The 24434-nt window shown below is 44.8% G+C and overlaps 1 protein-coding gene across 1 annotated transcript in view; it reads right to left on the minus strand.

Moving 5' to 3' along the window:
- Window positions 1–9402: 9402 nt before the first annotated feature.
- The window catches only part of ANTXR1 (ANTXR cell adhesion molecule 1), a 105795-nt gene continuing 90763 nt past the window's right edge, over window positions 9403–24434 (minus strand). The window contains exon 18 of the mRNA XM_009817077.2: window positions 9403–9675. Coding sequence (XP_009815379.2) covers window positions 9403–9675 — 273 coding nt within the window. The remainder of the gene's footprint in view (window positions 9676–24434) is intronic.

The raw sequence follows: 24434 nt of genomic DNA on the forward strand, positions 1-24434 counted from the left end.
CTTAGTCACTATCTCTGATGTCTTCCATTTATAATGGGCACTCTTTAAAACCTTGCCAATTTGGCCTCAGATAAGTAGATAGAATTACCTCCATATTTGCAGCATTACCTAAACTTTCCCCTGCCTGCTACAGAGAATGTTTGGCTATTTAAAGAACCAGCAATCCCTTAACAGGAACTAATCCTGGGTTTCTTTTTCAAAAAGCCCCCAAAACTACGCAGTCGTGCCAGCCCTAACAGAACAGCAACGGAACCGAGATTGAGCTATAGGGGATGGCACTAGTCAAGATCCTGGCCCCAGGTCCTACCGCAAGGCTGAAGGACACGGGCGCCATGAGGGATGCCCAGGCTCTTGCACAAAGCCAGCACCAGACCTGGGGTCAGAGCACAAACCTCTTCAGTGTGCATGTGCAACACCCGGTTCGGGTCATTAACCATAAATGCCAAAGGAATGTGGGTGCCAGCTGGAAGCAGCTTGTGAGGTAGCCAATGGCCAGGTTCTATCTGTTAAAGAAAGCAAGCTTTCATTGTAACCTGTTATTCCAGTCACCTGAGCTCCAATTTTATTTCTGAAGCAACAAATGCCACCAACAGCTCTGCTCCAGGAGCTACCTCTATATATCCTCCAAATCTGGCTTTCCCAAACCCAGGGGACGCTCTTATCCACGCGGGGCTGCCCCTTGGGCTCACACAGGTTGCTGCTGCCCTGGAAATAGGTGCCATCACCAGTCATTGGATATAGATGCTTTCTCTTGCTGTGGACGCACCTCCAGACTGGTCTGTCCACAGAGAAGGAAACCGCATGGGAACCTGATTTTGTAATGTCACTGACCTCGGCCAGGGAAGCCCTATTGCTCTGTAAAGCCAGAGGGACTGGGAACAAAATCACTGAGGACGACTTCTGCTTTTGTTGCCACTGAAGACTAACGGTGCCATGTGTGCTCTCAGTTCACCCAGTGTCACGGTCAAGAATTAAAACCGCGTGTCTAACCGACTGCATTATTTGAGTCAATGCAAATGACTCAGTTTCCTAAAAAAGCAGCTTATAAGATCTCCTACAACTGAAAAGAAGAAAACAATGGTTTGCTGTCATGTTTTGAGGACAGGCTATTGTCGTAGGAGTCTAAGCACCTAGGATGGAAGTAACAGGTCTGCCAACAACTACCTCTTTCAACCTTGACAGGTTATTTAAATCCACATCCTTCTCTAACAAAAAAATTAATACTTATTTTATTTTGCGTGCCACTCTGAGCCAATTATTTTCACCAGATTATCTCAGGCAGGCTGGGGGAGCAGTCTGGACCAAGCCATCCACATCCCTACCCAGACAGGAACAGAGTCAGAGGCAGACAAGTGAGAATGACTTCAGAATTTGACCTTCTGAGCTGGACTGTTAAAAAAACAAACAAAAAACTGTCTGATGCTACTACAGTTATTTCAATACACTTAGCAGCGGCAAATCTCTCCAGTTTCCATGACAGCCTGTGAAATAGGCATCTGTAATCGCTATTACTTTAAGCCAACTGTGTATCACACACACACAGAAAAACACTAGTCTTACCCCCCCAAAAAAGTAACTACCATCAAATTCACACTGTATCACATCAAAACATAAATTCCAAGTTCTGCCCCATGGGCTTTTTTCTGGCAGTCAATGGAAACACTGCCCATATATCCCATGCAGACTCCTTTGGCTCCGTGCTGCTGCACTGCATTAGAGACAGCTAAAAATACCTTCAATCCATTCCTAGTATTTTTTCCACATCTGCCGTTGCTGTAGTTACCAGAGCCTGCTATGCCACTCGGAATAGGGAGGGTGAGGCACTTTGCTCAGCCATGAATGGTGAAGGAACTGTCCAGAAACGCAATCTCCCTATGAAACGCACCCTGTGAAACACTCCCAGCAGCTCCTCTGAGCGCAGGCAGGATTTGCTATGGTTTCCCAGGAGCAGAGGCAAACCCAGAATCAGGCTCCGTTAGCAGCAGGGGCTCTTCCCAAACCAGCAGCCGCTGCCCCTTCGCTGTCCCCAAGAAATAACCCTTTGCTGATGCTTAGCTTGGTCCCTGACCCTGCTCCCAGTGACTCCCCAGCTCTGCCCCACGGCTCTGATCCCCACCCCGTGCCAAAAGCAGGGCTAAACATTTGAATATCGGGGCCAAACCAGGATGCGAGCAGCTGAGTGGAAGAAAAGGAACACAGATTTCTGATTTTCATTTGAAAATGATAATACCAAAGCCCCTCAGGGTGCCTGTGAGCCCTAACTTAAATAAAACCTGGGACACAAACCCAGCATTCTCCTCGGCCGTACCACTTCAGTCCTGTCTGGAGCTTTTGAGATATACAGAAATTTTAATTTTATCTGAACTCGGGCACTGCAGAGCCCTGATGAATCAAAAAAATCTCCCTTTCCCAGAGGATTCTTCCCAGCTTTTCTTAAAAACAGTTCAAGGTTTGCCTACACAGGTTGTAGCAATGGCCAGATAGGATATCGCGTGGCAATGGGACAGGCAGACAAACCTTTCTAAGGCCAAAGATGCTCACATTTCACATGTCACCCATCACCAAAAACAGATTTAAGGAATGCAGACATACTCTATTTCTGCCTGGCTTTTACTTTCCCAGAGACTTTCCATTGAGTAAGAAATACTTAGAAAAAGGATCCTGACACCCCCATTCCCAGTCGTCTACTAGTGAGCCCTGGATGTAAAAAGAGACCACAAGATCTCACATGCAGGAAGAAATAAGCACTAAGCATCTTCTAGAAGCAGCTAAAGACATCCACACCCAGAGGCAAGCAGCAGCAGGCCTCAAGGATATGCCAGGAAGGATTTCAAATGGGAATGGAAAGTGGAATATAGAAATCCCCAGCTTTCTTGCAAGTAAACGTTACCTCATCTGCTAAGTTCAGTTTTCCACTCTCTGTGGTATTTTTGCATGCTATAGTTTCTCCATCCCTATTAATTCCTCCAGCTCTGGAAAAGCCCCCACCATTTAATGTCTGTGAAGAACTAGAAAAATGCCTGTTCGGGCTGCAGCTCATGAGATCGTACGAGATGGCAGCCGAAGGCAGCGCAGCACAGGTCACAGCTCCAGGCCACAGCCAGCACCAGCCGGGAAATGCCCTCGGTGGAGGGGACACTCCTTCACTCTCAGGGACACGGTGCTTTGGGTAACACTGACACTGACCTAGTTGCATGAGAAAACACCTTCCCTGGTGCTCTGGGCCTTCCAGAGATATTTTACCTTCCCCTGCTAGCAAGGAGGAACTTTGGAAGCATTTAAATATTAAAAGATATTTAAATAATCTTAAGTTTGTTCTGGCAATGTGCTACAGACTTTCAGCCACTCTCCGAGTCCGACACGATTTATTCTGCAGATCATGTTATTTTTACAAGTTATTTTGTAGTTGTTTCTTCAGAAACGTGCATTACACTCTCCAGCAAGACTAACAACAAAGAGAGGATCCTACCATGCTTTGAGTCTCGCTGGTGTTTCCACCAGCCCCCATACAAAAGCCTTATCTGTGACTCAGAAAGGGCTTTTTCTGCCAGAATTAGAAAACCCAGTAATTTCTTTCCCCACCAAGCAAGGAACACCTTAGCTGCCCAAAGCCGGATGAGCCTTTGGAGGAACAAGCAGGGTTCAGCTGCAAGGAGAGCCCTGTGAGCAGACCCCCTCCCCACAAACACAGGGGAGAAGGGGCTGCCCGCTGCACCCCACTCGTGTAGCTGTGTGCTACGGCAGGTACTGCTGGCTACCGGGTACCCCGGCGCAGCCTCTAGCCAGAGGTGCAAAGCCCTGGAGAAAGCAACCTCTCTCCCTCGCAGCCTCAACACAAAAATAAAAGAAGTTGCTGGGAACGGCCCAGCCAGGACTCACCATTTTGGCTTCTTCCAGCTGCTGCAGGCACCGTCCTGGTCTCCTTTACTTCCCTACTCTGCGGCCAAACTGGGTGCCAAGGCACTCTGTCGCCAACCCCTCCAGGATCACCTCACAAAGCCACCCGCTCCCTCCCTCGGCAGCCCCGGCTCTGGAGCCCAGCCCTGCTCCCAGGTGGGGCTTGTTGAGGGAGACAGGCGGCTAATTAGGACCAAGACCAAGGCGGGGGTGGCCACATGCTCAGGGCTACTTAGCAGCATCGTGTCCACACATCCTCGCTTTGGAGCAACTTTGCTCCAAAAAAAAAAAGTGTTCTGTCTGGGGAAATTTTATCCTGTTGTATGTATCGTGATGAAGTCTGCCATGATGGTAGCACCATGCGGTTCCCTGAGCCGGGAACAGGCTCGGGGAGTTTCCTGGGGCGGCAGGGCTGGCAACTGACTGAAAGGGCAAACAAGCCTGCCTGGGTCCTGCTACAGTGTTTTGCTCAGGTTTTCTTCATCAATGTAGCGATGGGGCTTTACGCGAAGCCTAGCTGCACAGCCACTTCTGTGTAAACGCGTGCTCTGAGAGACCCAGAGCTACCATCGAGGCTTGGTGGGTTTGCATCATCTCTTCTGAGTTTGAGCTACGCTGAGGTTTAACTTTCCTTGCATTGTTTTTCACCTGTTCTCTTCTGAGAAGAGCAACTGATTTTCTTTGATAGTCTCCATTTTAAAAAGCACCTTTTTTTCAGAGCAAGAGAGCAGGACCTGTTGAGTACCGTGGCTTCCCTCTTTGCATTTACCAGATACAAGTTTGATTTAAATAAAACACAGCAAGAAAAATCCAGACTGAGCCTAGACTTGCAAGGTTTGATGTGCTGAGGAAACTGCTTGCTCACATTTTCAGAGGAAGCTAAAAAGCCTGGGCTTGCATGCTTTGCTGAAAGAGGGCAGGGTGTTGAGGCTGGACTTCATGCTCTGTTAATCTTCCTTGTGGAATAAAATATTCCAACCATATCAAAAATCCAGATGAGTTAATGAGAGCTAAGCAGAGAGGAAGAAAGGACTGTCAGCAAATGTGAGAGGAAACAGGCTTAGTTATTTCTAGTAGTCGTTCCGCTTTGTTAAAGGATGCCTTTGTTAAAGGGTGCTGAGTTAGGTGCACGAAATGAGAAGCTACCCTGCGTTTGGAAGGCGAGGCTCTGGGTATCAGCGGAGGAGCGGACAGTTTAGGCTGCGTCACGTCCGAATGAAAATAGCTTTTGTGTCAGGCAGAAGCGCTCTGGGCTGTCGGGAAGAAAATCACCAAGTTTGAGTTCTCCAGGATGATGGAAAGCCAGTTTAACGAGAGAACTTGTTGACCAGGATTCTCCGGCCTCCTGCTTCGTTCACTTTGCCTAGTCAATGAATCTTCTGGAGCCCAACACAAATTTGTGTAGTTCTTTAATAATAACATCAAGGTCAGCAAGAATAATGACTGAATTTAACAAATGACACATGCAACAAACAGAGGGAGTAAAACATCATTGCACAGCACTGGCTGAACTGACAAAATGTAATTCAACATCAAAACAGAAGGCTCGTTTCTTTTCCTTTGCTGCATCAGCACCACATATAAGGCAATGTTACCGACTGGTTACCCTCAAATCTTGCCAGAGCTCTCAGAATCCAGACATTCCCCCCCTTCCCCAAAATAAACAGTGACAGAAGATGCCTTCACACACCAAGGAGTAGAGAGAGAATTCAAACGACTGCTAAGTTCATGTGGGTGAATGCTTCAAAATACAGGCAGCAACAATTTGTAACATTTTAGCAATTAAAAATAAAATCTGAATCTTTGTCAAATGCAGCTGCTTAGTCCTTTGAGGCTGCCCGACACACTGACAGAAAGTTTTGCATGAATGAAAAACAACGGGAGTAATCAAAGTGACCTATTTCGAGCAAATGACACAACTGTTCATTTAACGCCGTCGGACATCTGTTTATTGCTGTTTAGACCAGGCTGTATAGCAGCACGTGCAACTAGTAAACAGCGAGACCTGCTGAAGTCTTTTGAAATTGCAGAGCAGATGTAGTGCCACTCAACTCCTTTTGATCTATAATGAACGTTTACTTAAAAATTGGCTAGTGTGGATTGATAGCCTGTGTAATGTGTTTCTAGGAAAGTTTTATAGACAGAGAATACATAGGGTACCATATATCACTATATGGTACACCAGCTAATTCAACCTCATTTACATAGCATTAACCGTCAGTGGAAGCTTATTTAAATTCAGGGCCAAATTTTCACTCTTGATTGCTTTACGTTAAGTTCCTAAGTTAATCTTTAGGGACCGGCATAAAAGGAGTATGATTTTTAAAAGCATGTGCGGTACTTTTGGGAAGCCACTTTAGCAGCCACATTTAGGTTGATCCTAAATCCAAGACCAGGTACAAAGTCTGCCACCAAACGTGCTCTAATTTTTCTGACAACATTAGCAAGGGTCTGCCAAAACCGATTCACTGGCAGCAGCATGGGTGCTCCCCTTCGGTGTCCAGTTTCGTTTGCCTCTCCCCAGGGTGCTCTGGCCGTTTCCCACCCCGGATCGATGTGCAAAACTCTTTGCCAATGGATCAAGGGAGCGTATAGCCTGGAGCTCTAGTGCTTCAATTAATGCTATGTAAAATAGGTGTTCGTCACTACAGGAAATATTTGTACATTTATAAAAAAGCAATACAACCATAAAGAAAAAAATACAACAAGCACAGCTTGATACGATAACATGCCATGAAATGTCATTGGCTTTATAATAATTTACTACAACTTGAAAAATGTTCTTTTATCCACAATGGACAGGAAATGCTTCCATCTAACATATGGTAAGCATGCAGTAACAATATGTACAACAAAAAATTTGGAGTTTGTTTTTTATTCATAAACTGGATGATTACATATGGGGTATTTTAAAATTACGATTTTTCCAGCCTGATCTAGGTTTTATTTTGCTTCTTTAACACTGTAGGGGTTTTTTTCCCTTAATTTGGGGAGAATGAAAATTTCTATTTACATCTGCAAGAAGTTAGCTTTAATCATGGAGTATACACTGCTTTTGGTGTTTTCCCCAGCAGTAGGTTTAGATTTATTGGTTAATTGACACTTAAAAAAAATAAAATTTTCAATGCCATATTGTTGAAAATCAATTTCCTTTCCAAACTTTTTTTAAATACTGAGGATCTGTTAAGAGAAATATCTATTGATCCTGTATTACACTATTCCCAGTTTTTACACCTTTCATCATGAAACCAAGTCAAACAGCTATTTAACTAGATCCCATCCATCGCAAGAGGGAGTCCAACCAAACTTGTGTCAGGGTGTTAAAAGCTTCCCACTCCCACCTGACAATCACAAAGTCGTCTTGTTGAACTAACCATGGCCTGTAGCTGATACAATCTGACATAGCGAGTAGCAAAACTGGTGGTTTTGCTCCTAATTGGGGACTGCTCTGTGCTGCCTGCAGACAAAACAGTGTTGTGGGTGAATTAATCAGCCTTTTTGCAGAACAGCCAGCTTTGGCTGTAGATTGAGTCTTCAGATCCATCGTGACTGATGTATTTATCTCATCTAATAGCTGACACACTGATCTAGTGGTGGGTAAGGCTGGTGAATGACAGTTAGTCTGACTCTGAGTCTCATGGTAAGGGTTCTTTCACAAATGTCCTTACCAAAAGGGTCCCAGGTCACGTCTCCACTGAGTCTTTTTCGTCTGTTCCTTTTCTTCCTTGAGCATTTTTTTTCTTTTTCCTTTTTTCTTTTTTTTTTTTTTCTAGAAAAGCTAGAATTAATATTTCCAACAGCACTGAAGTAAGTACTTGGCAAAGCATTTCTTTATCTGGTAAAAAATTATATGATTATGAGAACCCTTAGATATTCATAGAACTGCAGCTACAAAGATGGTTGACCTCTTATGACTTCGCAATTTCCAGAGAGAGAGTCTTTTTGTGAGAACTGATCCTGACAGTAAATTAGAGAGCCAGAAGTTTGACTGAAGTGCTGAGTGATCTCACCTATTTCTAGCACTGTGTTGCAAAGGCAGGTGCTCAGAAGGTTTGCTATAGGATAAAACATGTGTGTACGCAATATTGTGGAATATGGTGGGGGTCCCATGAAGGCGAGGAGAAAGCATGGAGAAATGCAGCCAGTGCATTTCTTGGAAGACTGATTCCCATCTTGCATGTCCGGTGTTTTGATTTTTGCCTTAGTCAACAACTGCTAATAGAAGTGATGCTGTTGAGAGTTGACAAGAGTGAGTAAGCACACTGGCTCTTCTTCACTACGAGTTTGGAAGGCATCTGCTACTTATTCAGGAAAGGAAAACAAAAAATAAAAATCCATGTGGAAACATTTCTAGGGCGAAAGAATGCAATTTACAGAAAAAACAGAAACGCATCAGTGGTAACCATTTCAAACTGACAATAACAAGGAGCCCAAGCAGACTGGATTTAGAGAAATTGATACACCTAACTTCTTGTTTATATTCAGAAACTTTCCTTTTAAAATGGAAACCTGCATTCAATTACACTGCTGAACTGCAGAGCTATTAACTAGATGGACATAATTAGTCTAAAGTGAATGCAAAGACTCTTCTGTCAACCACACCTTTCCCAAATTCCTTTGCTCAATTTTTATGAACTCCTCTGTCCCACTGGGAGCGCTGAAGGCTGACCTGTCGTCAATTATTCCTTGTCCTCAGGGGATGGGGTCAAAGCCTTGTGACATACTGACTGGTTTATTTTTCCATGTAATTCGTTTTCCTAGTGGCACTCCATTTTCATTCACCTGCACTTCCACATACCAACATACGCAAATCCAGACACCAGAGACCTACCCTTTCTCCTTTCTGGACCCTCCGAGATGACAATACCTTCCCTTCTCCAATTCATGGTCCATGGGAACAGCTGCCTGTCATCAATTCTTTTCAGATTTACAAGGGTTTCTGTACTTGCAGACCTGCTGTTGTCATTATTTGCTTGGCAGCTGGCACGTGAGTGAGATGTGATCAGCTTTCTCTCATACCTTGAGTCTTGTACCATGAAGTTTATGCAGTTGTCTCCAGGTAGCTAGCTGGGATGTCTGCACTTGGAAGAGTCTTTTGCAGTCCTTCCCTGGGGAGAATTGCCTTTCCGGAGAGCTTACTCTAGTTATTCATTCCTTTTTTTCAATGTGTCCTGGAATCACCATGGTAAGGCACAGGGAGGTGTTGGGGACAAAGAGGGGGGAGAGCCTTGCTGAAATGGAACTCGAGTTATTTGCCTTGTTCCTGCAGTCTCTTGGCTTTTCTTGCTTCGATAGTTTGGTGGCACTGATGCACAAGGGATTTTAAAAATAAAAGAAAACTAAAGGAGAAAGACGACTACGAAGTCGTTCGTTCTGTTGTCACCCATTTCAAAAACGGTCCGGCTTCCTCTAGGGCCCCCCCACCCCCCCGGAAGATGGATGTGATACAGTACTGCTGAAAAAGCCTCTCAAACACTTCTGGAAGACGGGAGCAAGGCCGACCCCCTAGACTGTTGGGCGAGGTGGGGGCCGAGACGGAGGGGGGGCCCGGTTGGGTGGTGGGGCTTGGGGCGGTGGGGGCAGTGGTGGGAGCGTGGAGGACGGGGATGGGGTGTGGGGTGTGGGTGAGCTGGGTGGAGGGGGGGTATAGATCGGAGCGGGGGGCGGGGGGGTGTAGATGGGTGCTGGAGGTGGAGATGACGGAGGGTATGCGTTGTTGAGCGGGTATTTGGGTGGGGCCTCCGTGTTCTTCACTCTGGTGAAATTGATGCAACGGCCCTAAAACAAAAGAGAACAAAGTGGAAAAGCACAGTTACTGATCGAGGCAATGGCATCACAGCTGAGACGCCTGCCTGGCTGTGTGCGAATCTGACGTCAGTTTAAGTATTCCTGGGCACATCGCTTTGTTCCCTCTCCTTCGCAGAGACGGATGTTATAACAGCAAGTCCTTTACTGAGCAACCAAGAGGTTAAACCCTAATAACAGCTTTTGTAGCGAAAGAGGGTGAAATCCTCTCCTACTCTTTTCTGACTCCAGGATCTTTAAACAGAGCATCAAGTACTTCAAGTCACACTGAAGCTGCACGAGCTGGCAAAGCCGTTCCTATTCTTCAGAACTGGCGTCTCAGTCAGTGCGTGACCTGTGGTCCCTGCCCTACAGATGCCTCTTCCCAGACCTCAGTCTTAAACTTCCAACAGCATGAAATCTGGACTTCGCACCTTTGGAGCCTCTCTCTCCTTCAAATACTGGGCTTTTGTGTCCTATTTCTAATCATTTACCAGCCAGGCATATGGGAAGATTTGTTTAACCACGACAATTTCTTGCTCAGAATTTTTCCTGAAATACATCCATTCTTCATTGAGATGTCTTGATATTCTAGTGCTTGGGAGAAGCCAATAAACTGCTTTTCTCGCTCTTCAGTGCTAAGCTACAGCTTGTTGTTCATTTTTAAACAAAACCTTTGCCCTCCAAGCTTTTTCCTCCTAAGTTCCACCTGCGAAAAATCCCACTGTATATACTCAAATGTCAGAATCAGCACTATTGTATTATGGATTCATTCTTTTAGATATGAAATCATCCAAAAAGGCACTAGAGGATTTCTGAGTCCATACTTTGTTTTTGTTTTTGGATTTGTGCGCATGAGCTTATTTTCTGTTTTCCTCTTTCCTCTCCCAAAGTAACTGTTTTTCCTGGTGAAAAAATGCCACATGGAGCATTGAGCCCATGCAGGCTGGAACAGGTCTGTTGGGGTAACAACATCAGCCATTTGGAACCCTCTGCAGGGCTCTGTATCTTCTCCCTGCTGCACCCAGCCTACTGACAAATGCTCTGCAGAAGAGGGACCCAAAATGAAGTAAGGGAGATGCTGGTAGAAAGGCAGAAGGGTGCTGGAGAAGGATTTGACAGGGATGAGAGGAGCTGGCGTGGAAGGGGCTGACACAGACAGCTCCTCTCCAAAAGTTCTGCCAATTATATCATCACGCTCTGTGGATATGAAGAAACATCTGTCTGAGCCTTAGCCGTTCAGCAGAGGAAAGTGGATTCCTTGCTGAAGCGATGAAGTATGCAGAGCAGCCCACAGCTGAGTGCAGGCTGTCTTGTGCAAGCAAAGGTCGTTTAAGGAAAACAAAGATTTCACAGCCCCTTGAACTGCATCAAGTTCAAGATGAGAGCATCACCTCAGGGCTGCTCGGAGCGCGGCGGCAGCTGAACCCTCTCTGCATGGCTTGGCCCTGGCCTTCTGTCAGCAGGATGAACCTCTGCCTTCAACTCAGGCTCTCCTCAAGGAATCAGGCTCCGGGGCAGAGCAGAGACCCATATAATGGTCATGAATACGCCCACAGTAATGCCCCTGCTTGAGGATTAACGCTCTCTCAGTTAAGGCTTGTCCTTACAGCATGGCAACATAGAGGGGAAAAGGGAGGAGAGGCTTGACCACTGCTGTGTACTCTGCGCTACCTTTAGCATCTGCGCAGCGGGGACATGTCCTCCATCCCTTGCGCAGGACAAAATGCCAATACAAAATGAAGCATCAGAGTGGGCAATGCCCCTGACCAGAAATGCCACGCTCCCTCCGCAGCATCCCAGCATCTCTGGTGCTGACCAAAAAGGGGGGACGATCTGATAACGCAGAGGAAAACCTGAAATAAGCACACCGCTGTCTCATCTCAGACCATCCCTGGTTCTATTTGCTCTTTGTGGGCTGATGTCTCTGCTTTAACGTCGTTTTAATGCACTTTGCTGTGATTTTAAGTAAATATTGTGGGGCAGGCCTGCTGAGTGAGTGGAAGTCTGAACCCAAGATTCACCAGTTCTACTCAGAAAAAAACCCCCATGAGAATGTTTTCCTTGTTCTAGTTCCACGTCTCCTGCAATGCAACTTCAGTAGTTTCAGACTATTACTTGCACTAGTTTTGTTTTCTTTATTTATGTTGAGAATAAAATAAACTCAAACAAAAAGCAGCAGTCCAGGAATCCCAGCCAGAGAACAAAAAGTTGCAATTGTTTTTGTGTGGACAGATACTCTGTCTGGATGCTCCAGGGATGAGGTTATGGTGCTGCTGATCCAAATGGAACTGAGCACCGCCCTAAGAGCATTCAAGAGGATGCAGTGAGGCTCAGAAATCTTTGGGTTTGGGTCTGGGGCAGGGCTTGAGGACTAAAAACCATCTAGTACTCACAGCAATGCCCAATGCACAGTCCAAAATGGTAAGAGAGTACATCCTGTGCATCCTGTGGACTGTCAAAGATTTGACTTCTTGTTGATGAAAACTGGCTTGGATAGATCAGCAGTGCCATTATCATAAAAAAGGTGCTAGCAATTCATACCAATGTATAGCTGCACTATGTTTACACTAGTGTTTGTAGTCAACTACGACCTAGTGAGCCTGGGTCCATGAGCTACTGCTTATACCCATCACTAATGATAACTCTTTTTCTCCAGTAATAGGGTTGCTTTGAAATTAAAGAGCTCTGTTTTCAAATGTGATTAAATCCCCACTGTCCTTGATAACTGTGCTTTAACACGGGCTTGTGGACATGCTGTCTGGTTTGACCAAGTAGTTGGACTGGAGTCTGAGCATAAGCCACTTAAACGCAGACCAGAGAACAGACAGCACAGGAGTGCAGACACGAGAGCCAGACTTGACCCAGAGGTAGCACAGCATGTTGCTGTACTCATCAGATACCTCTTCCTCATTCCCTCGTGCATTATGCTGGTCTAACTTCGGAGTTCAAACCTTCTTCCCCTTAAAACAGGATAGAGTGTGCCTTTTTCTCAGCTCAAGCATGCTGTTCCCTATCTCCTCCTATTTCCTTTGCTGCCTGGGTCAGATGCTCTGCAGCGAATCGACAGTGACCTGTTTGGCAACACTTTCTACAACTGGAATGGGTAATTCTGCAGGGCATCCAGCGTGTGAAGGGCAGATGCACAGTTCAGGCTTCCTCCTCCTTTCACGTGAACTGACAGACCAAGAGAGTTCTTGTGTTTCATTTCTTGACATTTCTCTCACTCATGCAGATGGGGCGGGGGAGAATACCAGATAGGAGTTTTCAGTCCAAATGGACTGAGATGGACTTTGGCAGCTACATTGCCCCAGAGGAGATGGAGAAGCCAACATCTCCTAGGGGAGGAAAACTGTCAGATTGAATGACAAGGAGACATCCAGGAAATAAATTACTATGCCATTGCAGGGGAGAGGCAGAAAATGTTTCACTAGTGCCCTGGGTACAAATGCAAAGCAGACCCAGGAGGAAAAGAACTACTTTAACCAAAAAGCTGGATGTTAAACAGGGCTCTCATCTTGTATCTAGCAATATGATAACAGACACAAAAGTGCAGAGGTTGTGCTAGCCAGAGTGTGACCACAAATAAGTAATTCTAGAGCTCCGGAAGACCCAGCTTTCTCTGAATGGTGTGGCAAGAGATGTGTTTTCCCACCTGCACTTACCAGAAGGGAGCCCTGATTCACAGCTGGGCTTTGTACCATGCAATTGCAATAGAAAAATAAAACATCAGCATCATTGACCTACTCCATGGTTCAGTGCTGTTTTATCTGGAAAACTGTCTGGATGAAGATCAAGTTGGCTGGCTAATCACCCATCCATTCAAGTTTTTACAGGGCTCTCCATTGCCAGCACAGTTCAGTTCATGCCACAGATAACAGAAGGTGACGTGAGCGGTAACAGACCCTCTAAATAAATGGGTCCAAATGCCTTGTTCAGCCTTGGGATCTGGAAGCAAAACCAGAGCGAGTGTCTGAGGTACTACAGGTAAGAGGAGTGCGGATCTCACTACAATCAGTGGAAATGTAAGGACCTTCACATGACTGTGATTTTAGGAGGGTCTCAATGGCCAACAGTCAGCAGCCCCTCTTGGCTACCCACCAACGTTTATCACCTCATGTAGGTGTCCAAATTTAGATGGCGTAGATGTGGAAGATGGTGGCAGAACATCCAGGAGGCAGGAAACAAGCCCATTTCCACTAAATGCTACTTTGGATCCTTAAATAGAAATCACATTTCACCCCAGGAGAAGAAACTCCTTAACCAGATTATACCACAGCTTTGAGAATAAGGTGAGCCAATTCTATTGGTCTTTCTAGCAGGGAGACAGTAGTTGGAGATACAGAATGTATGAACGCAGAGAACAGGCTGTATATTAACAGGCTGCTGTGTTGAATGCCTTGGCTAGGTTTTATTTCCCTTTCTGCAGCCACAACGCTTCGGGGGGTAGAGTCACAGCTGTGCCTCAGAAGAGACAATTGAAGCAATACAGAGACATTATTAGATCTGAAATTTAGGGGAATCAGCAAAATCAGTGAAGGCAACTCACTCTCGGATTTTTTGTTGTTTTTCTAGAGAGTACTGCTCGCAGGCATATGCGTAATGAATTCTGCTTGGAGTGGCCTTGCTCTTTCACCTTCAACAGCTAATTGTCTTCGGGATGAAGGCAGGCAGCACTGCCTTTAGAACAACAAAGCACCCAGCCATGGGAGGCTCGTCTCCTCTGACCATGGGCCTCGCCCTGCGAGCTCTTTGCATGCGGAGTGCTGTAGGGTTGCACACTTGATCCAAGCTTTTCCTTTTGTTCTTCACATCTGGTTGCCTGAGGAGCACTGCCAGGGTTGAAAGAGAAGGGTGGGATGTGGGGTGAAGGGAACATTAGGCTACTGAGGTCGTAGCACAGGGTGGTGGTTGCTGAACTTTCAAGAGAGCGAGCTGGAGGGGGCAAAGAGCAGCAGATGCCTCAGCCAAGCTGTGGTATTTCCTAGGAACTCCACAGCCTTGTCCAAGCCACCTCCCACCACCTTCTGCCTCTCTTTCTGCTTTTATCTGAGTCTGGACACTAACTGGGAGAGGGACTGTCACTTGGAACACACTGCACAATGACCTCCCCAGATCTCTACCTGCACAGAGACATTGATTGGGATTCGGCACACTGAATCCAGCTGCGGGGGGGATGGACCTTGCTCTTGGGACACCGCAGTATTTCTTTTTTCCTCTCACCAGTTAGCTCTCCGGCCCCATCACAGCAGGACTCAAACTAGGAGGAAGCTTTTTTCTTTGTTTCATTTCAGCCCTGCTCTCTGTAGTTCCAGCTGTTCAGGGTGAGGCTCACACATGGCACAGTAGAAAGGTAATTTAGGAAAGGGAAGTTGGTCCCAGAGCAGTGGCATAACTTCCACAGTACTGGAAAGATATCTCTTTAGCAGAGGAAGATGGAGAACATTTTTCTGAAGTGAGGATGAAAAATGTTTCTGTTTCTCTTGGTTTCCTATCAAGCTGGAATTAATACCTGGAAAAATATCAACATTTCAAGATCATAAAACACTGGGACTGGCTTCTGAGCTCCTGGGTTTAAAGAGAGGCACTGGAAAAGATATGATCCTTAATGTTGTTTTGTATGGGTCATTAGTAATTCAAACCTTCCATAAACAATATCCTGTTTTACCCTGTTGTTATGAGAAAGAGGAGAGAGAAATAAAAAGAAAAACAGAAATAAAGACAAGAGAAAGAGAAAAAGTAAAAGAAAGAGGAAAAAAAAAAGTGAAAATTAACCTGTGATTTGATACCTGATTCTGAATTAAGCATGCATAAAAACTTGTAGGAGATACTGGCTAAATGAATAACAGGCAAATGTTAAATATATGTAACAGTTACCACTAGTCTCTGCAAATACATGATTTATTAAACTGTAGCTACTTTAAAAGCAAAGCACATACATGGATGAGAGAAACTAATGCTAAATTCTCCAAGCCAAAGCCTCCCTACCAAAGATCCCGGGTGCTTGATTTGAACTCAGTCCAGGCACGAAACTTCCACAAACATCTGTGAGGGTGATGAGTGGGGAGAGAGGAGGAATATAGAGTGGAGAGTCACAGCGGATCTGATGGCAGCTCTGAGCCCCACAGGGAGAGGAGGGCGGTAAACTGGCAGTTTGCCTGCCTGCAGCCCGCAAGAGCCAAATGGCACAGACAGCTCACGCTGCATCTCCTGTGGCTACGGAGAAAAATTGCCTATAGCCAACGTGGTGTGGATCCCCTCTTGTGAAAGTGGTCTTTGCATAGGGTACTTAACAAAACCTCTCTCCAAAAGTGTAACCCTTTGTGCCTGGACAAAGGTGATACTGGGAAAGGACCGGGGTGAGAGTAATCCATAGCTGCTTCCCACCAATGTTTTATCATTTGGGAACAGCATTGGTCAGGGAGCTCTTGGGTTCCCAGAGGGTTTTGCTGCTCTGAACCCCCATCAAGATAACCCCCAAAATACCAGGTGGCTTCTGCTACATGGTAGGATTCTGCGAGCTTGAAATATCCCTGCTTGCAGGGATATCCCCCAGCACCCTGTCCCTGTGTGCTGCATTTTCAATCACAGAAGGGTGTCTGGAGACAGTTTTAGGAAACTGTTAACTAGCTTCTGGGCTTTGTTAGCCAGCCTCTCTCAGTGAGATCAGTCTGTGTTGAGTATGCTTGGTAATGCCAGGAAACACTGCCTCCTGCAGCAAGCACACTAATTATACGGCTACCTCTGTATCTGTTAGTCACCAAACAACTATTAAAACTGTCTCATTTCATGATAAAACATCACCGCAACAAAACCATTCCCATCTGTGTCTCATTACTAAATACAGAACCTTGAACTCAGCGTTGCTCATAAAACCTACCATTCCCAAGGCATTCCTGCCACCTTGGCCACTCAGTAAATAATAAATTTGAGGAATTGATCTATTTTCTCCCAAAATTAAGAGGAAGTCTTCCATTGGTAAGATCATCACTCCAACAGGGTTCTAATAACATGGTCTCTTATTGCAAAGGCAGCACTGAAAACTATGGACAGTTTGGTTTACCTTAAAACACCTTGTGAAAAGTACTGCAGACTGATAAAGCTTGGAGAAAGACCCAGGGTTTTCTGTCGGGCCTCAGTACTACATGCCATGCTAGATTTGACTTTCTAACTCCCAGGAACAGACTGGTACAGAATGGTCTTTCCTTCTGAAGCCAGTAAAGAGGTGGGATTTACCCCAAATGAGAATGATAAACACATTATCAAAACCAGTGACAAGTGATTTTACACAGGGCCACTGGACTCCAATTATATCAGAGGCAATTTCCTACACTGCCGACAAGCATCCTGTCTAAATTCAGAAGGAAAAAAGAAGCAGAAAAACTACCTAACTTTCTTTGATGCCTTGATATGGTTCGTATTTGTATTTATACGATCCTGTTCTGTTCAAGCAACCCAAAAGCGGTATATATTGAAGAAGAGAGGAAACTACTTTAAACACCATGAAGTATTGCAATTTTCACAGATCTCTCACAGAATTTGAAATAAGTAAGAGCTTATTTAGAGTTAGAGTATCAGCTCAGTCATGTTGGCTTATGACTAAAGCTCGCATATACCTATGTATATAGCACTGTGTATCTGAGGAGCCCCAGTACAAAGAGTGGTTTTGCCAGTTCAACCTCCAGTTGAAATCTTACTCATAAGCTTACTCATAACTTCTCATCTGTGCCTGGCTTTTCAGACCTACCACAACCCAGATAATACCCACTGCTCTGCCAGCCTCTGGTTCTTGATATCTGTAACTACATTATGCAGGACTGAACCAGCTGGGGAACCTACTGAAAAGAAGACATTCAGAGCAAACTCCTACAAAAAGTGAAACAAGATGATACAGGCTTCCACCTTGCCAAATTCGAGCGTGGGAATGAGCTTAATAGCCTCAATCTTTGGCTCATGCCAGAGTTCGGGAGCATGGCTCTTCCAGTGGTGAGTGGGCATTTGTCAGCAAACAGGCCTGATTACTTTTGCAGGGGCTAGTTTTGGCTTATTTACGCTGTGGGATGGGTGTCATTTCCAGGAAGATCTGGTCATTCTTCCCATTGTCTTTCTGGAAAGAGGTAGCTAGTCTTGGAGAAATGCTGAGTGACACATCAAAGACACTGTCTCACACAGGATTGTAATCTTTCATCTGGAGGTTGAATAACAAAGTCTACTGAGGAAAAGAGAGAAAAATTCAAATGAAAAATGAAACACATTCTTTTGGCAGTGATAACTGGAACAACTAATCATGGGCAGTGGTAAACATCCCTCTGGAGAGGAAGAAAGCCTGCAGGATCTTGCAGTCTGCAGAAATCAGTGATCTGAAGAGGATCTCTCTGGGTGCAATTTGTCTTTGGGCAAAGAGGACAGGGCATGGTTCAGGACAAGATCTTCCCCAGTGTGAACATGAGAACACAACTCAATGGCTGTTTTTATGTTACGTGACTCAGGAAAATTACCCTGTGCAGGGCAGTGCTAATGGCTCAAGGAAACGGGAATTGCTGTCTGCTGAATATTGTCCTACCAGTATTTAGTGAGAAATAATTCCCGTCCCTGCAATCCCTGTTTGCTAGATTTGCCTTGGCTTCTAAGGCAGATCGCTGACCGTCAATGTTAAAGGCATAACCTTGTAATTCTCTCTAGGGGAAATTTTGCCCTGGATGGAGATATGACTGGGATGCTCCCCTTTATGAGCTGGCTACTCCCTGCTTCAGAAACAGAGGTCTGGCAGTTCAAGATCCAGCTCTGTGCTTTGTTTTTACAGTAACGAGCAGTCTGCTTTGCAGTAGTCCTGCAAGCTGATGAGCAGATCACCAGGCTTTTGGCTTTGGAGCTGTTAGTTCCAGGAAAAAGAGCTAATGTTTAGGTTAACTTTTCCATGGCTATTAATGGAAAACCACACAGCAATAGTATGTGCGGAAAGGTTACGATTTTCTTCTCAAGCTCTGCAGCCTATCAACAGCAACCTGCTAGCTTAGACTTAACGACGGGTTAAACAATAGCTCCTTATTAGTGCCTGTGCGCTTTTGAGTCTGCAGAAAGAAGAATCATCAAGCAAGTAGCAACATGGCAACGTATAGGTGTGTGTGGGGTGACTTGGGAGTCCACACGACTGGTTTTATTCTCAGGTCTGAAAAGGGAACATGGTCTAGTGTTTAAAGCAGGGGAATTTGAAACCTAGTTTCTGTTCTTTGTTGCAGGAGGAGGTTTCTATTCATGACACTGTGAAACAGCATGGTGTGAAATCAGACAATTACCTTGAATCTGAATTTCCTCAAATCTGAATTTCCTCATCTCTAAACCAGACTCCTAATTCAAAATAAGAGAGGACTCAGGGGACTTCCCAGGATGATAGATTTTGCTCGTGTGCTTTGTGCTGTTCAGTTAATTAGTAATACCTAGCCTTCTCCATAATACCATTCATCTTGCCTACTCTATAATGAAACAGATTTCATGACTTTCAGTGCACTCACTGGAGGTTTGTGCGGCAGAATTTGCTCCTCACTATCCAATTATGAACAAATAATTACAGCTTTGGGGATGTTTTCATTGGATTTATGCACTCCAAGCAAAGGCCCAGCCCAGGCTAACTGCTACATTCCTTCTGTATTTTTTGACATAGCTCTAATAACGCAGTCTTAAGTTAAAAAGAGTATTCCTGTGTGCCAGCAATACTTAATGCGCTTTACAGTTCCTCATGAACCTGCTAACGGCTGAGTTTATTGCAAGTGCATAACGGCTGACAACCAATCATTGGTGCTAATGCTGAAATAAATTGCCTTTGTGCTCCCCATGGTCTGCCAGTTGCTGGTGGTACCGGGTGGGACGTAGGCCATGATTTACCAAGTATAGGTGCCTACTGCTTGTAGGGACATACAAGAAGGGGTTCTTCATTACTGGTAGTCCTGCACTCCTCTTTGAAAGAGACCGGGCTTTGCGTATCCACTTGCCTTGGGCAAGGGGGGGCACACACAGCACAGTACCTGCAGGTTTCAGTGGGACACCAATTACAGCGGAGGTAAGAGGGAGAGCCATGCACCGCTGTGTCTCTTTATGGCTCTTCCGAAATACCACTTACATGTTTGCAATTTGTATGTGTATTAACAAAAACGGATCAGGAAGCAGGGCCCTGCAGTTATTAGGACCTATGCACGTGCAACGCCAGCGATGGCTGACCAGAGAGGTGTGGCTCTAACACTACCAACGTTATGCTTTATCGTGTCTGTTGTGTGACACACTGTTATGGTGGGAGCCACTTTACCGATCGTCCCACTCCTAGATCCACTGTGCCTTTGTCTTCACAACTTCCATCCTAAATCTTCAATCTGACACTGTTTGCTCTTTTTGCGCTTCGTGAGGGATATTTGCCCAGGCTCCTGCAGGTACCACATGCTTTCACAGCCAGGATGGGGGCCTGACCAGGAAAAGACAAGGATTGAATTAAGCTGTCATTTAAGTCATCCCTTTTTGTGCCTTAGACTACAGGTAAAGCATCTGCTGTCAGTGCTTTTGTTTCTGGCTGGCTTTGTGTGCCTAGCAAGTCCCTGAGGGCCCTCTGATCGCTGATGTAAGACCTAGGGTTCCCCTCACAAGTTCTCAGTGCAGATGTACCCAGACACAGTCCAAATTTTTCAGCTGGGGCTGCTGCTTATTTTCAGGAATTTATTGCAATCCCACAGGAAACAATGACCTCGCTTTCCCATAAGGATAAGGAGAGTAAGTCCAGCCCACTGCTGGAAGCTGCACGAGGGAAACACAACACAAATGCAACATCAACATTCACTCAGCAAGAAACATGCATGGGAGAGATGGGTTTTCTAGACATTTGTCACAAGGTGATTCTCTCTGCATCAATATCCTACTCTTTCTGTTATAGGAGTTTCACATCCTATGTTTTTACTGATTTCTAAGAACCTCAACACCTACTGAACAAATTTGCAATGTTTTCTGTGGGAATTTCCATACCTAGACACTTTTCTGCATCTGGTCTCCTGGGTTCTGTAATTCTACCCCCATAGCATAGCATTATTATCATTGCATTGCTCCAGTAAGGGTTTTACTCCAATAGTTACTTAATTCACCCCACAGCTGCAGAACTACTCACTCCATGGAGAGGAAAGTTTGAACTATGCTATTCCATTGGCTTGTTTTGCCTTCTGCTCTTTAAAACAAACTAGGAACCCCTTTTGTTTCTCAGCTCATTATACCAAAGGCTGCCCTTTCTATCAGCCCCACACAGGAATATCATCTGAGTAGAGAGCCTGCCCAGTCCCTCACTGCTCTGGAAATCTCAAGTCAACGCTTAAATAGGCCAATTTCTTGCCTCAATTCAAATCACACTTTACAGTAAAGTTCAGCACTTGTGACGGTTTCAGTGCTGTACTAAAATCCAGACAAACCCTATTTCGTACAGTTTCTCAGAGGAACAAAATGCAGTTGTGTGCTTCAGGCTAGGGAGGATGGGAGGGGAAGAGGAACCGGAGTGGAAACACAAACACCTGCCTTTCTATCAAGAGAGGAGGTGGTACTGAGTTAGATGGAGAAACCCACATCACCATCCAAGTGCTTGCACCTAGACATCTGTCCTCTGGCAAACAAAAATATATTCTGCAAGTCTGCAGTTAGACACACCTGATGGTCTAATTCCCTGTCCCACTAGTCCAGAAGAGTATTGCTCTGACCCAGCAAGAGTTTTGTACTCTCCCCCTCCTATGGCCCAATCTCCAGAGGCAGTGCCTGCTCCGGGCTCTAACATACATGCACGTGTGCACACACACATATATTCAGCTTTGGCTGGAACTCTGCACTGCTCCTTCTTTGGAAGCTGCATGGGAGATGTGCTGAGGGAGAATGAACTAGCAAGAAGAGTTGTTCCTTGTGGTTAAAAGAAGATTTGAACACCATTAACAGATTATTCCAGCTGGTATTGTAGCTCCACTGTTTAGCATTCAGATAAATTAGTACTGCCACATTGTCTCAGTGTTTCTCACTGTATCTGTCTATACTTGTTCTTGCCCCACACCTCAAACAAGGCTGAGATTCTGATTTTATTTTACACCTGTACAGCATCTGACACAATGGGTTTCAATTAAGCTGATGCCTGGAGCATGTGAATACAGCACTATAACGAACAAGGAGCAAGGCCCCAGGCTATGTGGCAGCACTGTCCCTTTCTTTTTAGTTTAGATTTAATTTCCTTCCATTTCAGCACTGTGTGGGGAGTGAGAGAGAACTAGTTATTTCCCAGATAGGTCTTTGCAAGTACACAGCTTTCTCCACAAGACAGGGAAAGTCTTGGAAAGGAGACTTTGTTTTCTGAGAGTTTGAATTTGCCAGAAATAAAAAGACACTCACATTCCTCAAACGGCACAGCAGCCAATGCTAATCTCCTCTGCGAAACACCCAACTATGAGCAGCAGATTAAAGGTTTTTCAGCTTTTTCAAAGCATAAGAATGGACAGAGAAGGAAATTTTACTGTAACATGGCAGTGATTCAGGCTGCTTTTTCCCTCCTCTGCATTTTTTAGACACAATGATGATTGCCCACTCAGCTGGGAGCGCTCAGGGGGGCTGTCCCATGAACTGAGAATCATGGTCTGCTGAAATAGGTAAACTCCTGACACAGGTGCCAAAGATGGCGTGTGGACAGACTTGGCAAAGCTAGCTCCCAGTTCCCACTGAGTTTCTTCTTGTAACACCTCAGCTTGCAAAAGAAAAATTAACTCTGGCACACCATGTCAGAAACACTGCCGGACTTCTACTTTAAACTACCTGAGCATCATACAGGTCTAAAATGCACAGACCTGAATCTCCAAACCCTGAATCTCTGTACTATTAGCATCACACTGTAACCATGGGAACCCACAGGCCACTGTGAAAACCTATACACATACCTGCAAATACGGTGGTACTTGCCCACAGCCATGACTTAGTAATCCTTTAAATTTATTACTGAGTTCCAGCCATTTTCACACATGCTTTGGGAAAGATAATACGTTGGATCAGCCTTATTTAGGGACAGGAAAAGCCTCTGAGAAATGGAAGGTGATTAAGTGGCTTGGTCAAGGTCACTCTGTGTGTCAGTGGCAGAGACTGGAGCGACTCTAGGCTTTGACTCCCAGCCTAGTGCCCAAACCTCAGATCTCCCTGCTGCCATATGAGAATAGCCCACAAACCTCCAGCTCAGCTGGACATCTTAGATCTAGAATTATAAGAGCAGGATGCAAATTAAAAGAGCTTAAGACTTTCAGACCATTGTTGGCTGGGGTTGCACAGCTGTGTGGAGGTAGGCCCCCAGTCAGCAGCATTGGAGCACGTGCTCCAGTGACTCTCCAGAAATGCAGTGAAACTTCAGATGCAGGAGCAAGTCCTTGCTTTGCAGAATTGGGCCCTTCACAAAAAGCGATCATTTGGGATGAATGGCTGATATAATCCAGAGCGGTCATCTGAACTCCTTAGGCTGCACAAAACATTCACAGTGAAGCCTGAAATCAAGATAATTTGAGATTTTGGCATTTCACTGTGATATAAAAACATCAATGTGATCATAGGGCAGAGGGAGTTTTGTAAGCTTTTGTTGAAAAACACTGCTTTTCTGTAATGAAGATTCATGCATTTTGGCTGATTTCATACTCTGACTGTTCTGTTTATATTAAGATCAATTTTTTATGTCAGCACATGCACACACACACATTCTTCCTTTCATAGTAAAAAGAACAATTGCAATTCCTTTAATGGGGACATTTTCATGTATTTCATAGCCTCATCCTCTCATCATAACTAACCACAATTTGTACCAGAACCATATCACTGAGTTCTAAGATATGAGCTTATGTGATTTCACCAGTAAACTTGCAAAACTATATCGTTTCTGGAAAAAGCTCCTGTCCTTGCGTCTTTGTTAATTTAGGTAGGATACATCTTTACACATAATTACACATGGTTTTGTTATACTTTTTCTCCATATTTTATATTTACCTATACAAACATGAAATAAAAATGCAATTAGTGCAATGCAATAAAGATTTAAAATACAATTTGCTCCCAGATTGAGATGTTCCTGGCCAAATCTGAGCTTGAAACACATTTTAATAATATCCTCATAAATTCCTGACAGAACAATGTTTATCAAGGAAATGCAACCGATATTTCAAAGAGACGCTAATTATTTGGATCCTGCGCTTAGTGAGCAATTTGCACAAATAAGCATCCCCTTATTCCATTATAAAAGCGATGAAGTTTTCTAAAAAATATATGTATTTTTAAATCACCCCTATCTGATGATGTTTCCAATGTAAAAATAACCTCATTAACGCTGACAAAAATGCAAACCTAGTCTCTTGAAAATGTGAGAAGACCACAGGAATCCCATGTGACTCTGACTTCCTTGCCTTATTGGAAACATCTGTGTCTGTTGGTAACCTCAGACCATTTCCAGGTTTGACTCCAAAAAAAGAATTTCACAACCTTCTTGTGCATCTCAGCCTCTCCGGGTGCACTTCAAAACAGGTCCTGAACATCCCTCCCTTTTCCTTTTGCTTTGGGATAAAAGATGCATTTTTAAAAGCCTTCTGCAAACCAGACCAGAGTTTGCTTCATCGTTTGTTCTTGCAAATGCAGGTGGGCATGTGGCCAGTTGTTGCAGATAGAACAACACGCTGGTCAGGACCTGTTGCTGATATCTTCACAGAGCTATAGTGGTCAAAGCCAGGTAA

This window comes from Gavia stellata, chromosome 31, assembly GCF_030936135.1.
Source record: "Gavia stellata isolate bGavSte3 chromosome 31, bGavSte3.hap2, whole genome shotgun sequence".
Taxonomy (NCBI): domain Eukaryota; kingdom Metazoa; phylum Chordata; class Aves; order Gaviiformes; family Gaviidae; genus Gavia; species Gavia stellata.